This window comes from Hyperolius riggenbachi, chromosome 10 (assembly GCF_040937935.1).
Source record: "Hyperolius riggenbachi isolate aHypRig1 chromosome 10, aHypRig1.pri, whole genome shotgun sequence".
Taxonomy (NCBI): Eukaryota; Metazoa; Chordata; class Amphibia; order Anura; family Hyperoliidae; genus Hyperolius; species Hyperolius riggenbachi.
This window is the reverse complement of record NC_090655.1, coordinates 55,104,115-55,121,804: the sequence shown is the minus strand read 5'-3', so window position 1 is coordinate 55,121,804 and position 17,690 is coordinate 55,104,115. Positions and strand designations below refer to the sequence as shown.

General features: G+C 43.8%; 1 protein-coding gene across 14 annotated transcripts in view; it reads right to left on the bottom strand.

Annotated features, from left to right (window-relative positions):
- Window positions 1-17,690, bottom strand: part of LOC137535751 (VPS10 domain-containing receptor SorCS1-like) — a 1,470,659-nt gene that overhangs the window by 136,742 nt on the left and 1,316,227 nt on the right. For all 14 annotated transcript variants that reach the window (XM_068257627.1, XM_068257625.1, XM_068257626.1 and 11 more), the window contains 3 exons: window positions 10,800-10,902; window positions 8,831-8,907; window positions 4,684-4,775 (listed from right to left, as the gene is read on the bottom strand). In XM_068257627.1, coding sequence (XP_068113728.1) covers window positions 4,684-4,775; window positions 8,831-8,907; window positions 10,800-10,902 — 272 coding nt within the window. The remainder of the gene's footprint in view (window positions 1-4,683; window positions 4,776-8,830; window positions 8,908-10,799; window positions 10,903-17,690) is intronic.

Sequence of the window (17,690 nt, the reverse complement as noted above, 5' to 3'; positions counted from 1 at the left end):
GCCCACCTGCACAAGGTTTTATGAAGATAAAGCAGGAGTGGGCGGGTTCAGGTTAGGGGGCGTAGTCAGAAGCAGTGACGTAACTACAATTCATGGGGGCCCCTAGCGAAACTTTGGCCCCTTCAATGTTCCCTTGCCTCCCCTTGTTGCCCCTAACGGCCTTGGAGTCCATCTCACAAGACTCCTAAAACAAGTGTGGCCATCCTGATCTTCACAACCATAATAAGTATAGCAAAAGCACCTGATCTGAAGTATAGTCCCCTGTATAGGAGGGAGGGAAGGTTCGTAGATGGGGCCCCCCACAGCTATGTGCCCCTCTGCGACTGCAGGGCTGCTTCCCTCTAGTTACGCCCCTGGTTAAGGTAGAAAGATCTCATTTTTGGATTCCCTAGGTGGCAATATGGTCTATTTTGTAATAAAATAAACAAACAAACAAAAAAATAACAACCTGCATACTCTACTCTAGTTTTTTAGTACACAGGACTACTTGTGGGTCTATCACTTGGGACATCACTCAGGTTTGTAGGGGTGTTAACGCAGACCCAAACTCTTGCACGGCACACAATGAAAAGTCTTTATTCCACATAAAGTTGCTGAAGAAATTCACTTTTCTGTGCTTTGTGTTTGTTTAGCCAAATCAAACTGTCTAACTAATCCTATCAGCAACTGTGAATAGACTGCAGGAGAGCTCTGCCACGGCAGTACTTTGATGTATCTCTGGAACAAGCAATCATTTTGTCATGGAATTTTCACATGTACTTTATCATCATAAGCTCATCACATATGGCCCACGTTTACTTCCGAGTCACGCTAAAGCACAAACAGGAATAAGTATTGTGCTAGCTTCTATCATCTTGTTTTAAAGCGGACCTGAACTCAGAACTTCCTCTCTGCTCTAAAAGATTCACAGTAGCATAATAATCTTTAAAGAAAAACAAATCTTTGTTACAGCTGATACAAATCCTGCAATAAATCTACAGTGTTTCTACTTCCTGCTTTTATGGAAGCAGACATATCGTTAACATCCTGTTTTTTTCAACAAATGAGCTCTCCACCACTGGCATTCAGCTGGCACAGGAGAGAGATCAAATTACAACGGTGCATTTCTCAGTGACATGTACAGTAAGTACTCCATCTTTTTCAGCAAACACACACACACAAATAACCTGTAAGTACTCCATTTTTTCAGCAGAGAGACACACACACACACAAATAACCTGTAAGTACTCCATCTTTTTCAGCAGACACACACACACACACACACACACACACACACACACACACACACACACACACACACACACACACACACACACACACACACACACACACACACACACACACACACACACACAACCTGTAAGTACTCCATCTTTTTCAGCAGACAGACAGACAGACACACACACACACACACACACACACACACACACACACACACACACACAAATAACCTGTAAGTACACCATCTTTTTCAGCAGACACACAAACACAAATAACCTGTAAGTACTCCATCTTTTTTAGCAGACACACACACAAATAACCTGTAAGTACTCCATCTTTTTCAGCAGATACACACACACACACACACACACACACACACACACACACACACACACACACACACATAACCTGTAAGTACACCATCTTTTTCAGCAGACCCAGACACACACACACACACACACTCACAAACACACACAACCTATAAGTACTCCGTCTTTTTCAGCAGACACACACACAAATAACCTGTAAGTACTCCATTTTTTCAGCAGAGACACACACACACACACACACACACACACACACACACAAATACCCTGTAAGTCCTCCATCTTTTTAAGCAGACACACGCGCGCACACACGCACAAATAACCTGTAAGTACACCATCTTTTTTTAGCAGACACACACACAGATAACCTGTAAGTACTCCATTTTTTCAGCAGAGACACACACAAATAACCTGTAAGTACTCCATCTTTTTCAGCATATATACACACACACACACACACACACACACACACACACACACACACAAATAACCTGTAAGTACTCCATCTTTTTCAGCAGACACACACACAAATAACTTGTAAGTACTCCATTTTTTCAGCAGAGACACACACACACAAATACCCTGTAAGTCCTCCATCTTTTTCAGCAGACACACGCGCGCACACACGCACAAATAACCTGTAAGTACACCATCTTTTTCAGCAGACACACACACACACACACACACACACACACACACACACACACACACACACACACACACACAAATAACCTGTAAGTACTCCATCTTTTTCAGCAGACACACACACACACACAAATCATCTGTAAGTACTGGATCTTTTTCAGAAGAAAGTTAGCAGACTTTGAATGACAAGATGGATGGGGTACCGAAAGGAATTTTATTACAAAATGTGACCTCCCTGTGCAGATCGCCCACACACACTCCGAATTCTGTTCAGGTGTCACTTATTGAAAAAAATACAATTCACTGCACCCTCTGATCACATCCAAGAAACAATTCTTTTATTAGAGGCACATAATGGATGAGCTATTTGATTGGATTAAGCGGTGGTGCACAGCGGCACCCTGGGGCCTCTCTTGTCTCTCCGACATCCATATTTCCTCCTTGCCAGACAGGAGAAAACTAATGAGAGTTCTTCTCAGACATGAAGTCGTTTTTGGAGTCAGCACAAAAGCCAAGTCTGATTTCTGCTCATTCTGACAAATTTCTACTTATTCCATATCCTTAAAGGGTTAGAGTACTTACACTTAAAGGGCACTTGAAGTGAATTTAAAAGTAAAAACTTAGATACCTACCTCAGTATAAGGAAGCCTCTGAATGGTCCAGAGACTTCCCCGATCATCCTACAGGTCACTTTTCCAGTGCCTATTCAACTCAAACAGGTTGCTTCTGGTTGCCTGGCAATGGCTAAGCGCATCTGGACTAGGCATACATAAGTAAGGTCCACACACGCCCAGTAGAACAAAGCCGCTCGTGCACAGCTTTTTGCCTCAGTGTACGAGTGGCTCCTTTCTACTGCACATGCTCAATCTTCCCTTGTACATGCCTAGTGCAGATGTGCTTGTCCATGGCTGGGATTGTGGGCAGAAGATGAAAAGGGATCCTGTGCTGGAATGGTGGGCTCCATGGGGAAGACTAAGGTGAGTATGTAACCTTTTCCCCCTTCCGACTTGAGGTTTACTATAAAGACTAAGTGCAAAGTTAACCTGAAACTTTTTTTTAAAGTTAGCTACCTCAGAAGAAGGAAGCCTCTGAAAATTCTAAGGGCGCTTGGCCTGCAAATCACCGGATCTTGCGAGGTAAGTCCACCACTACCACCCATTTAATACATTTTTAAGAAAAAGTTGTTTTTACTCTTTTTGGTGGCTTTGTTCAGATTTTTTGTGTCTAATAATTGCGACTGAGCAGATGAGTTATTAACCCTGAGACTCCCTGATCCTGGCAGCATTAAAGGGGCATGATGGCGAAAAAAATATGTGCAAACATATACAAATAAGAAGTACACTTTTTCCGGAGTAAAATGAGCCATACATTACTTTTCTCCTATGTTGCTGTCACTTACAGTAGGTAGTAGAAATCTGACAGAAGCGACAGGTTTTGGACTAGTCCATCTCTTCACGGGGGATTCTCAGGGATTTATTTATTTTCAAAATCACTTAGTGAATGGCAGTTGCTCTGTCCAACTGCCAAAAAACTGTAGCGAGCAGGGAAGCTGGCCAGCATCATTGTTTAAATCCTTTTTAGGGAATATCTTTATAAAGAAGAAAAGCCTTGCTGAGAATCCCCTATGAAGAGATGGACTGGTCCAAAACCTGTCGCTTCTGTCAAATTTCTACTACCTACTGTAAATGACAGCAACATAGGAGAAAAGTAACGTATGGCTCATTTTACTCTGAAAAAAAGTACTATGTTTGCACATATTTTCAATTTTTCACCACAGTGCCCCTTTAAGACAGAATTCTAAGGTGCCCACTATCGGTGCATTTGCTGAACGATGGATTGTCCAATCATTGCGATTGAATGGATATGATCATTCGGGTGCACCAACAGAGTGAAAATGATAACCAATCTGATCAGACAATGCAATAATTTGGAAATTCGGATCAGCGCTTTGATCTATCGATATAATTATTGCTCAGGAGATTGTACCGTTAATGGGCACCTTTTCTTTTACACTGGAAATGCTCTTTAAAGTGGACCTGAATTAAGAACTTCCTCTCTGCTCTAAAAGTTAAGCAACAGCATAATGATCTTTACAGAAAAAAAAAACATTTCTTTGTTATAGCTGATACAAATCCTGCAATAAATCTGCAGTGTGTATACTTCCTGCTTTCATGGAAGCAGACATAGGGTTAACATCCTGTGTTTACAAATTAGCTGCTCTGTTGAGGTAGCAAGCTGACACAACTGAGATCAAATTACACTTGAGGTTAGTCACAGATGAGCGGGAATTAGACAGGCTAAATTCTCTAAGTACATTTCTCTCTGTTTTCCTTCTGTCCTGTGCAAGAGTTCAGCTCCACTTTAACCTTGTTTGATTTTGGCTTTAGTTAAGCTTTAAAATAAAAAAACAGCCTAGAAATGTCCTGAAGAAACACAATACACAATTCCTATAAATACAGTAAAAAAATATCTCCATCTTGGCAGTGATTACCATAAGTGACGGATCGGGAGCGACGTGTGTTTCATAGCTACCAGGACTCCGCCTTGATCCAGGTACAAGACGCTGTGCTCCTCTTCAAAGATCTGAAAGAGACAAGTAGCTTGAGGAATGATTTCAGAGGAAGACAAGCCTCGATCAAGAGACGAGAAACGTCGGCATCAAAGATCTCTACTGCTGCAGACAGTTCAAAGCCCGATGTCTCGCCTGCGAGCTCTCCGGAAAAGCAGAGATCGCAGAGACGGGAGACCCGCAACGCCCGCGGCTAAAGCCCCAATTAGCACAAGAAACAATCATGGAGGAATTCTCTGCTCCTCACCTGGGAGCGCTCATCTCTCTGACTGCTAATTATGCTTAGAAAACCGCACGAGCGGCATGGCTGAGCCACGGCAGAACAAGCGCACTGGATGGAAGTCTCACTAATGGCTTTATAGAACAGTTCCTATATTAAAGGACCACTATGGAGAAAAATTGTAAAATTTAAAATACACACATATAAAATGCACAATAAATGACTGTTTTCCTACATAGCTGTCAGTTACCAAAGCTAGAAAAAAAAAGAGCACCGCAGGCGCCTAGGAAAGAAGGGCACTGTCATAGGCGGCCATTATAAAAATGGGTTGTGGTTTGGGCCCCATGGGGGGGGGGGGGGGGGGGAGGCGGGTAAGGCGGGGGGGGGGGGATTTGGGGTAAAGGGTCAGGCCCGATTCACGTTAGCGTTTTTTGTGGATCGGAACCGGACCGTATACTGTACAAACGAAACGGCCGCAAACTGATCCAATGTTAATCTATGGGATCGGACACATCCGTCTGTCCAGATATGTTACCATACGTTCCGGTCCCTGGATCGAAAAAATGCTGCAGGCCCTAATTTTCAGTACCGTTGCTCCCTGCGGACCTGAAACGGAAGGTTTTGCAGGGCAGTAGGAACCAATATAAAACGAAACTGAACAACACATTGGCTATAAAAACGGACCTTTCTAGCCACTTCCTGTGTACTCTCTATGGTACAGCGGCCATCTTGGCTTGTTTGGCACATGGGCCTAGCAATGTTGCAGGAGTGGGATCCATCCCAGTTCATTAATTTCTGGAAAGAGATGGAAGACATCAGGCCATACAGCATCTAGGACCTGATTGTCCAATTGCAGGGGCAACCTTTCAAGGAGTAGAGGGTGCACCCACCATCTCCTGCGAAGAGCAAGCCTCAGTCCCAGTAGGTGACAATTAAAAACTAGGCTATTCCAAGCCAGAAGCTGTAGAAATACATTGGATCCATTGTCCAAACAGCAAGCTCTCTCCTCAACAATGACCACAATGTATTTACAGATCATTCAGAGCTCTGCTGTATATATAGCTATCTTAAATGCTAATTATAGAACTTCGCCTTTAAAACGGAAACTGACACAAAAAAAGTATGCAAAACGGACACAAACGGAACTGAAATGGACCGGAAACGGATTTAAACCGGTCCGCAACAGATCCGTTAGAACTGACAGTTTTGGCACGAAACGCTAATGTGAACCGGGCCTTAAAGTGAACCAGAGACGAAGCACCCTTGTGTATTTTACCATAGAAATCAGTGGGAACATTAGAGAAAACATTTACCATGCTCTCTGTTCCATCCTCACTGCTAAAAGTGTCTGTTATCTAGCTGAGATAAGAATCCCGGACTGAGCATTGATTCTGGCTTTGCTATAATGACTCAGCTATAATGATTCCTGAGCAAAGCCAGCAGGGGGCAGGCTTGGACTTGAAGACAGCAAAGAACACAGTCTCAGCTATAATTATTCTGTAGCAAAGCCAGACCGACTGCTTAGTCGGGATTCTTATCTTAGAGGTGATAACAGGCAAATTAAACAGAGAACAATGTAACAAAGAGCAGATTAGGTGTTTACTGTCATGTTCCCACTGATTTATAAGGTAAAATACATGAGGTTGCTTCATCTCTGGTTCTCTTTAAGCATACGTAGAGGGAGGGTTAAGAGCAAGGCCAGCCTGGTACTTTTAGCACCCCTAGGCCAAATTTCTTATTGTTCCCCGTACAAAAGTAGCAGCCCCTCCCCCCATTCCATGTGCAACCCCCTTTTCCATGAGTAACGGCAGCAGCCTGTCTCTCTTTCATGTACAGCTCTCTTGAGCAGCAGCATCCCTTTTCCTTATGTTTCTCCCAATTTTCAGTTTGCAGCCTCCACTTCCATATGCAGCAACCCTTCTTCAATGTCCAGCCGCCCCTTAGGCTGCAGGCACGCAAGGCCCGGGCCTTTGTGGCCTCTCCAGAAATCCAGCTCTGATTAACAATTAGTACAGGTATAAGGGTTAGGCATAGGTAGAGGGAGGGTTCTGTGTAAGAGCAGGGTTAGGTTAAGTCATAGCAAAATATAGCTAAATATTGGAATTAAGTCGTAGAATATCAGTCATTTTTCAGATATTCTACTAGCAAAAATCCCCTGCGCCCTCTTTCCCACACGTCGTAAAAAGCTGACAGATCTGACAGGTTTATGACTAGTCCATCGCATTATGGGAAATTCTCCCTGGAAAGGATCCAGCTAGCTTTGTTACCGTCAACGGCAACTACGCCTGGGCACCCAGAGACAGGCGTATCTTTCTTTGCGTACCTGCTTTCTTTGCGTTCCTGCCTGCAATAATGCCTGCAGGACGCTATTGCGGGCGAGACCACGAAGAAAGATACACGGGCTTGCAGGCGCAGTTGCCATGTCGACTGTAACAAAACTAGTTGGCGGTGGGAGAACAGAGGATCGGCGAGGATCGGCGTGGGACAGGAAGGGTGCAAGGGGCTGGCAGAAGCCCCAGGTGAGTGGAACACTGGTTTTTTTTGTAGTATTTAGTTCTGCTTTAAGGCAGAAAATTAGCAGGCATTATTGATTATAGCAGGCATTATTGATTTCCCAGGGGCACTTGACTAGTCAGAGAGCTCGTCTTAGTTACTCCTTATACTGCCTGACGAAGCAGGTCACACCTACAAAACATGTTGCACTGTGAAGTATGCAACGTGTTTTTTACCGACAGCTTAAGACATCAGTGGGCGATTGTGCCAATGCAAACATCTTATAAAATAAACTGGAAATAACTGGAGACATCTGAACTGAGGAACTTAAGAGGACATGTTAATAAAAAATTAAGCAAACATGTTCAATGACAAGAAGCAGCAGCTAAAACACAGAAAAAACAAAAACAAAAGAAAACAGTGATACTAGTATACTACTGCAGTTGTACAAATCACCTGTGAGGCGATATCTGGCTATATCTGGAACATGGAGAACAGTTGTGGGTACCACAATTACTGGAAAGACATTGGAGTTTTACAAGAAAGATACAAATTAATCAAAAGAATGGAAGGTCTCACAAAGAAAGGTTACACAGACTGGACTCATTTATCTTGGAAATTAAACTTAAAGGTGATAATGTGGATACATTCATTCCAGGGCAAAATAAACGCTGAACTCTTTTTCTGTAGGTCTGTGCTAAGGACAAAAGGACATGAACTGCGTATGGAGGAAACGAGGAATTATGATTTTTTTTTTCTCTGTGAAATTTCGCAGTATGATTATGCAAATGTTATGCTTACCACTAATCAGAATATGTGAGAGTGCTGTCAGGCGAAGGACACGGGGGTCCGTAACCTAGTATATATATGATAACAGGGCTGGATTTGTACATTTTACCACCCAAGACCCACTGTCACTAGCCCCATTCCAGTACTTCCCTGCCATTTACATGTTTGGCAATTTAATTGCCTGAGTGTGCTAGCAGCTGCCCGACCGCTTGCTTCCTGGCGCCCTAGGCCATGGCCTTTTTGGGCCTTGCCTCAAGTCCGGCTATGAATGATAAGTACAGCTGGGGGTCTCCTGCTGTACTTATTCTGCTAGTCACAGTATTGTGTTACAGAAGAATGTTCCATTTCAGAGAATGAAACAAGCAGGATCCCTGGCTGCTCCCCCGGCTGCCAGTTAGGACACATCTTAATCAGGTTGTGTATTCGGTGCGCAGTGTGACGGGTTGCTGCTTCGGTCTGAGGACCTGTCACAGACATCCAGGGCTGCCCCAGGACTCTCCTGTCACTCACAGGGTCAGCGCTCAGGAGCGGTTTGCATCAGACAACATATGTCACAATTACAGCTACCTGTCTCCACGTATTGCCGGCATCCGAGGAAATGAACATGCTGATTTCATTTTCGGTGAGCTCCGAGCCGATATTCCCTGCGGAGGAGAGATGAAAACAGGCTGGATGAGAGATCTGCCTGGGACTTTATGCAGAGAATTATTATACACCTTCCCTATATCAGCCTTCCTACTACAACCATCTGATAACAAACAGATCACACTTATATTTCAGCAAAATAACTGAACGCTGTTATGTTTTAAAGTAAAAAAAATGATATAAGGAATTGTATGTGTAGTACAGATAACGAATAGAACATTAGAAGCAAAGAAAAGAGTCTCAATTTTATTCTTAGTTATATAGCTTTTTTTTTTTTTTTTTTAAATAACAATACATCATTCTGTCACAGTTGCTGTTTTAAAACCACACTCTGTCTTTGAAACTATAAGGGCCCGTTTCCACTATCGCAAATCTGCTTGTTTCCACTTGTCAGGAAAACAGTGTTTTTCTGTGCAGGAAAAATCTGCACAGCGGAGCCATCAGAATTCGCATACAATGTAATTAATAGGAAATTCGCATGCAGTTTCACTATGCGAATTTTCCATGCAAATTCGCGTACGTTTTCGTCTAAAATCAATGTAAAAGCACACAGGCACTGACATGGTTAAATTCGCATACTTACAAATAAACGCGAAAACGTACGCAAATTCACGGTAAAATTTGCATCCGCATGCGAATTCATTTTCGCGTTTCCTGCAACGAATTTGCACTGCACAAGTGGAAACGGGCCCTAAAACATGAGAAGAGTCAAAGAGCTCAGAGAAGCTATTTTGCATAGATAACAACTGAAGTTTAACTCTTCCTGTACAGGAAAACAATATGAGACTCTTTTCTTTGCTATTAATGTTCTGTTTCTTAGCTGTTCTACGCATACAATTCATTATCTCATCAGTTTATTTTCACATCAGGTTTGCATTAAAGCCTATCAGAGCCAAATCATGTGTGAGAAACGGGGGGAGGAGGCATGTATGGGGGGCTGTCCTGATGCTCACCGCTCCCCCGTTCTCCTCTGGCCCCATCCTTTCTTATCTGAATGCCCCCAGCAGCCTCTTCCAGGTCGCCGGAGTCAGGCATTAGTGTGCAGGCACTGGCCCGGCTGCGCGCATCTGGCAGCGCTCTGCGAATGATGTCACGATTACGCCGTGGCTATCAGGACAGCTCGCCATACTTGCCTGCTCCTCCCATCTCTCAGACTACATTCGGCTCTGGTATCCTTTAAAGAGAAACTGTAGTGAAAAATGACATAAGAAATAAGATTGCTTAACCACCTGATGGCTGAAGGGTTTTCCCCCTTGAGAACCAGAGCAATTTTCACCTGTCAGTGCTCCTCCCAACCACATGAAAGGATGAAACTCAGCGGCAATCACAAAGTACTAAGCCATCTTTTGGTAGAGGATCAAATACTTATTTCACTTATTACAATGCACACCGAGCTTTGTCTTACTGGCTTTTTGAATGTTCTTTTTTGTTATTCTCTTACAGCTGCAATAAACCACCATAATGATTATAGATTTTTTCCTCAAACGAGCAAAATCAGCAGGGGATCAAATACTTCTGTCTTTCATTGCAGATGACGTTTTCCCCATTACTGGAAACTCTGCTGCATTCAGTCTGTATAGAATAAGAGTTTTCCGCAGCTATTGATCCACACCTTGTAATATGTAGTCTTCATAATGTACAGTGTATTGTGTGTACTGTGTAAGAATATACAATGCTGTGTAAGTACCCTCTAGTGTTCACTTGTAGTAAAAGACACAGGTAATACTTGTGTTCATGAATAACAGAAGGCATAGGTAATACTGTACACATACTGTACATATTTGACCTCCCAAATATTTGGCTGCCAGGCATGAATGATGGAGAATTTTGCCTGTACCAGGTAATAGGGTAGGCCTAGCATGCATCATGGTCCTTAGATCTGTGCCTGTACCTGAAGCCACAATGATGCCGGGTGCCGTGTCCCTGCTGGCGATATTGCCGGTGGTGTACGGATTCTCAGACACCTTCAGATGGAGATGTAGAGAGCAATATGGCTGAAAGGGAAACACAAGAAGACATTACTAAATGGATTTGGCATTAGAAAAACAGCCTTTGTAATGCTTTGTCCTTTCGTAATGTTATTTTTGTAGTGTGACATTGTGGAAAACTTTCTCTCTAGGCGTCAGGAAAACCTGTAAGTTATTTGAGCTACCTACTGTTAGTTATTTCAGAATTGTGCTGCATGCAGTTCTGCCGATTACCAGCAGGTGGCAGCCTGTAGTTCCGGATTAATTGCATTCCTCCTGTAGCTAATTACTGTAGAGAATTTATAAGCTAGTGAAACCTTCAATCATTTTCTTCCACATTTCAGACGGTCTCGTCTTTGCTTTGCCTTGCGCTATTGCCTTGTCACTCGCCATACCTGCTTCTTGCCCTGACTTTGCTGTGCATTAGTCTATAGATTTGTCTTGTTATTATGAAACTTTATTTATAAAGCGATAATCTATCACACAGCACTGTACAATAAATAGGAGGCGGCATTACAACAATAAAACATTTTACACAGAGGGATTACAGCGATAACAATGGTACACAACATAGTGATGTAACAAACAATGGTGCGCAGAATGCAATGTAAAGATAAATATAGCAGACGAGCAGAGCCGGTTCTCTCATGAGGCAAGCTAAAACACTTGCATCAGGCGCAGAGATTACAGGGGCAGCATGTTTGTACTGTGTGTTTGCACTAACAGTATGCAGTCAGAGTAGGAGGAGAAACGAGAGGAGAGCAAGGTCATCATTGGGGAAAAGCAGCTTGTTGTGCTGTGTGAGGAGTCTGACAGTGAGTGAGGAGGGGAGGGAGGCAGGAGAGCAGCAGTGTTTCATTTGACTTGCACAGCAGAAGGGAGGAGGTGGCACTGCTGTCCTGACTGAGGAGGAATGGAGTGGCTGAGGGTGAGCAGTTTGTTTGTCACAGACTCACAGCCAACCAGTGTGTTATTGTGTTGAGCTGCAGCATGTCATGTCTCAAGATGCTGACTGACTGTTCTTTACGATCTTTCCAAATCGGTGTTGTGTGTGTGGGGGTGCATCCTCACAAGTTTGCAAGACAGCAAAAAGAACATATTTGCAGTTATACAGCTTTATCTGAGCAAGGAGGATCTCCCATGATGCATCAGTGCTGAATATGCAAATCATTCCTTTACGGCCCTGAAGCCCAAACACAAATCCGGAGCCACTGGTGTGCAAAGTGTGCCTAAAACCAATTCATTTTACAGAGCTATAATAATGCAATGACCATAAAAGGCATCAAGGCATGGCTCTATGAGGTGGGACTTTGGGTTCTCATCAGTGCAAGTCATGAGATAATACGACTCTATGGGATGGAACCTGGGTAATCAAGTGTTAGAGTACATTTGCTGTAAGGAACTTTTAGGTTTCTTTTGGCCCCTTACAAAATACTACCTGTTCTGCCTCACCATGAGCTAACTGGGTCTTTCAGCAAGACTTTGATAGTGCTCCACACCTCCATGTTCACACCACCTTCCTCCTCTGCCAGTGGTGACCCCATAACCCATCTGGCAGGGGTTGCATAACACCTGCTATAAAGGGGTGCCCTTGGGCTGCAGGAAGGAGGGTAATAAGAAGTTGACCCCCCCCCCCCCCCAAATGCTCCTGGGAATCCTGCACCTGCATCGGATGCACCCCCACCCTATAGAGAAATGCCATGGTCTATTTCTCCCAGAGATCCGGTCCTCATATCTGTTGGAGAAGACATCTCTCTACTAGTATAGAGAAAGTGAATTACGGGCTAACCCCACACCTCCGCTCTCCCTCCTTGCCGGCTAAGATAAAGCTATGGCAGCGATTGGGAATTTCACAGTATAGTATGGAAATGTTCATTCAACAAATGTATCTGGCTGCCTTTGTCGGGTGAGAAAGCATTAAGTCACAGTTACCCCGCTGGGTTTTTGTCTTGGCTCCTCTGGACCAAAACCGATGGGCTTTGTGAAGAGCTGAACTTGATGGACGTGTGTCTTTGTCAACCTAGTTCCCTGCAGAACTCTGTAAGACGAGCACACAATGTGGATCTGTTCCGCTATCTACCTCGCTCTCAGCATCTCTGTGCTATTCCGGTAACCGGCAGTTGTGGGCGAACATGAGAAGATGTTCCAAGGTTGTTATCTGTGGGATCAGGAAGGAGGAATAATGGACGAGGTTGTAGCAAACTGGCAGAAGGCAATAAGAAGTCTTTCTTGGAAGACTGAATTAACCACCCCGTGAAAAGCTTCCTATTCTTCCTCTCGCCTGTCATCCTGCCTACACTTTAATTGTACTTAATTGTCAAATCAACATACACACACACAAAAATCATTAGAATGGAAAGAATAGATATCATTTAAGCAAGAAGAACAATGCTCTGCACTGAGACATGCACCGACTGGAGGGGCGCCGGGATAAGAGAGACAGATGCACAGATTTACTGCAAAACAAGCCTGGAGCCAATACAAGGATTCAAAAGACTCCATTTTTTACATTTATTTTGTATATTTAGCACACTTTAATTTATATACTGTACTTTTATTTACAACTTTTTGTTACTTATTTATGTATTAATTTCTATTGGTCTATTTTTTATTTCTATCATTAGGGCAGCACAGTAGCGTAGTAGGAAAGCACTCTCGCCTTGCAGCACTGGGTCCCCGGTTTCAAATCCCAGCCAGGGTACTATCTGCACGGAGTTTGTATTTTCCAAACCGTGTCTGCGTGGGTTTCCTCCTGGCACCCAGGTTTCCGCCCACATCCCAAAAACATACAGATAAGTTAAAGGGGAACTGAAGAGAGAGGTATATGGAGGCTGCCATGTTTATTTCCTTTTAAGCAATACCAGTTGCCTGGCAGCCCTGCTGATCCTCTGCCTCTAATACTATTAGCCATAGCCCCTGAACAAGCATGCAGCAGATCAGGTGTTTCAGACTTTAAAGTCTGATCTGACAAGACTAACTGCATGCTTGTTTCTGGTGTTATTCAGATACTACTGCAGAGAAATGGACCAGCAGGGCTGCCAGGCAAATGGTATTGATTAAAAGGAAATAAATATGGCAGCCTCCGTATACCTCTTACTTCAGTTCCCCTTTAATTGGCTTCCCCCTAGAATTGGCCCTAGACTACGATACATACACTACACTAGACATATGACTATAGTAGGGATTAGATTATGAGCCCTATTGAGGGACAGTTAAGTGACAAGACAATATACTCTGTACAGTACTGTGGAAGACGTCTGTGCATGTAAATACTTAAAGGACCACTATCGTGAACATGATAAAATGTAACATACATGTAAACACATACAAAAAAGAAGTACACTTCCAGAGTAAAATGAGCCATACATTAAGTTTCTCCTATGTTGCTGTCACTTACAGTAGGTAGTAGAAATCTGACAGAACCGACACGCTTTGGACTAGCCCATCTCTTCATGGGGATTCTCAGTGCGTTATTTCTTTTCAAAAGCACCTAGTGAATGGCAGTTGCTCCGTCCAACTGCTAAAATAGTGTACAGTGAGCAGGAAGGCTGGCTGGCATCTTTGTATACAACCATTTCAAGTAATGTCTTTATAAAGAATAAAGGCCATGCTGAGAATCCCCCATGAAGAGATGGACTAGACCATTTCTGCTACCTACTGTAAGTGAAAGCAACATAGGAGAAAAGTAATTTATGGCTCATTTTACTCAGGAAAAAACATACTTCTTATTTGTATTCATCCTCCTAATGTTTACTGTTTTTGTCTCAATATTTGTGCTGCTTGGAACTCAGTTGTACATTTTTAGTGTATCTGTGTTCCCCTTGTCTTTTTGTGCTTTGTAAAGCGCTGCGGAATATGTTGGCGCTATATAAATAAATAATAATAATAATTTGTATGTGTTAACATGTCTTTTAAATTTAAAAATTGCTTGCGATAGTGGCCCTTTAATAATAATAATTTTGAAGGCTTGATTCGGACAGGCATCTGCAGCGGCTCATTTAATCGATGCCAGATGCTTTTCTGCTTCCTTTAACGGTGTTTCGTCATTATGGTTTTTACCTCAAATGAGAACACAAAACCGGCAAGCACAGCCAGCGAAGGAAGCTACATGCAGCGTTCATGACGAGATAACTGGTTCTACTGTGGTGTTTATGCAAACGATTCAAAAACCTGGTATCCTTATTTAACCAACCACTTCTATTCATTTGGATGGAAAGGTGGTTGATCACTGAAAACAACGCTTTCTTCATTCCCTGGAAACGTTGCGTTTACCGCTGCACAGAAGACCGTATGAATGAAAAAAAATTCTTAACTGGATAACTTTTTTGCATTCTAGAAGAATGCAATTTTGTCACTAATGACTTTTGCTCAGACAAGGTAAAATAAATTACCCAGATATGAATATCTGAAGATAATTTACTTAGTCCCGGCAACAACCTCAATTTACTTCGCTCAGGGTGTGTATGGTCTTTAAAACGCCTGGGTGAGGATGTTAAAACAGGATTGAATGTTGATGATACATTGTGGCGAAGACCCCCTTCCCTGTTTAGGCAAGGATGACACAGATGCCTTTGCTCACACGTCATGTGAATCAGTGTTCTTCTGTATCCAAAATGTGCACCTCACCCTTCTTAAGTGGAGGCAAGCCTCTGGATAACACAGAAGCTTTCCGCTGTCTATCTCCACCTTGTCTTTTCCAGCACTCTGACCCCGCTAACCTCTTCATCAGGGGCTTGTCAAAGAGGTGCGCACAGCCAAGCTGTCTACCTTGAAAAATCATGACCGCGTTGCGCAGGATGCCACGCGTCCGGAGCTGCTCAGGGTCAGGATTTTGTGCCAAACATGAGTGGCTTTATGCGACTATTCAGGTACGGGAGCCAGGTTGGGAATTTTCAGAGGGTCTCAGTAAGAAGCGGTGGTCTTCAGGAAGATGTTGGAGGCCTCTGGAGGATCCAGAGGGTTCCCTCTCCCGAGGTAAGTATCTGATTTTTCTCTATTTTAAACTTACCGGTTCCCTTTAAAGGGACACTTAAGCCAGAAAAAAAAATGGAGTTTTACTCACCTGGGGCTTCTTCCAGCCCCCTGCAGCAGTCCTGCACCCTCGCAGCCACTCACTAATCCTCTAGTCCCCTGCTGCCAGCTAGTTTCGTTTTTTCCGACAGGCCCGACAGGACTGTCCACGCGTAGCTTTTTCCGCATTCCCGACTGTAATTAGCGCTATTGCGGGCTGCAACGCATACAAAAATACGCGTTGCCGCATTACGAACGCATAGATATAGAACGCGTTGTACGCGTTGCGGCCCGCAATAGCGCTAATTACAGGCAGGAATACGGAAAAAGCTACGCATAGCCAGTCCTGACGGGCCTGTCAGCAAAAACGAAACTAGCTGGCAGCGGGGGACCAGAGGATTAGTGAGTGGCTGCGAGGGCACAGGAGTGCTGCAGGGGGCTGGAAGAAGCCCCAGGAGAGTAAAACTCATTTTTTTTCCTGGCTTAAGGTTCACTTTAAAGTGTACCCGAGGTGAATTAATGGGTACAATTGGGACACAGGGGCAAGTTCCCATCTAAAGGTGCCATTTTTCAACCCCTTCCCCCCTGCACCGCCTATGACCCCGAAATCTACCAACAGTTAGCTTGTCTGCAATATAAGGGAGGGAGGAGCATCCTTAGGAGGAGAGGAACTACTGTGTAAAGCCCCTTCCCTGCCTCTTAGAGCATCTCATCGGCTCTACCACGCCCATTCTTTCTACCACGCCCATTCTTTTCTCAGTGCTCAGAGCTGTGCAGTGCCGTAACCCCAGGGTTCTTCTCTTATGTTTTAGGAGTGGAGGTACTACCTTATCTGGTTTTATGTTTTTTTTTTTCAGCTTTGTTCCTGGCTCCAGGGACGGAGCAAGACCAAGTTGCGCCTGGGGCAAGGTCAGGTTTTAGGGGCCTAAACTGCCATTCATTTTGCTGCCTTTTTAAGAATTCAACAAACTGCGCCTGGGGCAAGATACCCGCTCCTCCCCCCCCCCCCCCTAGATCCATCCCTGCCTGGCTCGGGTTCTCTTTAATGATATATCAGAGACAATTACTCTTTCTGTCCGTCTATTTGTCAGAGCCCTATTTCTGGAAAGGCCACAAAGGCCTTGGGTGGCTGTAGCTCAAGAGGACACCTGGACATGAAAGAGGAGATACTACATATGAAAGAGGAGGCTGAAAAGGGTGAGCAGCACATGAAAAAGGGAAACTAATGCTCAAGAGAGCTGTACATGAACAAGAGCGGGTTTGCTGTACATGGATGATACACATGGAAGAGTGGGCTGCACAGGGAATGGGAGGGGCACTGCTTCACAAGAAAGGGGAGCTTCAACCTATCTGGCCTAGGGGCACACAAGGTATAAATCCAGCCTTGCTATCTTGCATCTATCAATCATCTTATACTGTGTACAGCTTTTCTCACAGTGAATTGTATACCAAGCACAGCTTCCTTCCCCCATCTAGTGGCCTTGTTCAGAAATGCAGCTGCCAGACGATACATTACAAACCTATTGCCCACACTGGCTTCCGTGAGCCCATATTGCAGATTCATTTTAGCGATAAATTGATATTTGCTTTTCCTTAATTTGTCTTGATTTCCACTCAACACCTTCGCACAATATACTTCATTTGGAGTCTCCCCATAGCTGCCGGTATGGCGAATGCCAGCCTTGTAAAATAACGCAGCTTTTTTGCTTGAGAGTCGGCAATAACGACAGCGATAAAAGCGGCATTAACATTTACAGGATGTAGTTAGGTACGTTTTTATGGACAGAAAAGACCAGGAATCGTCA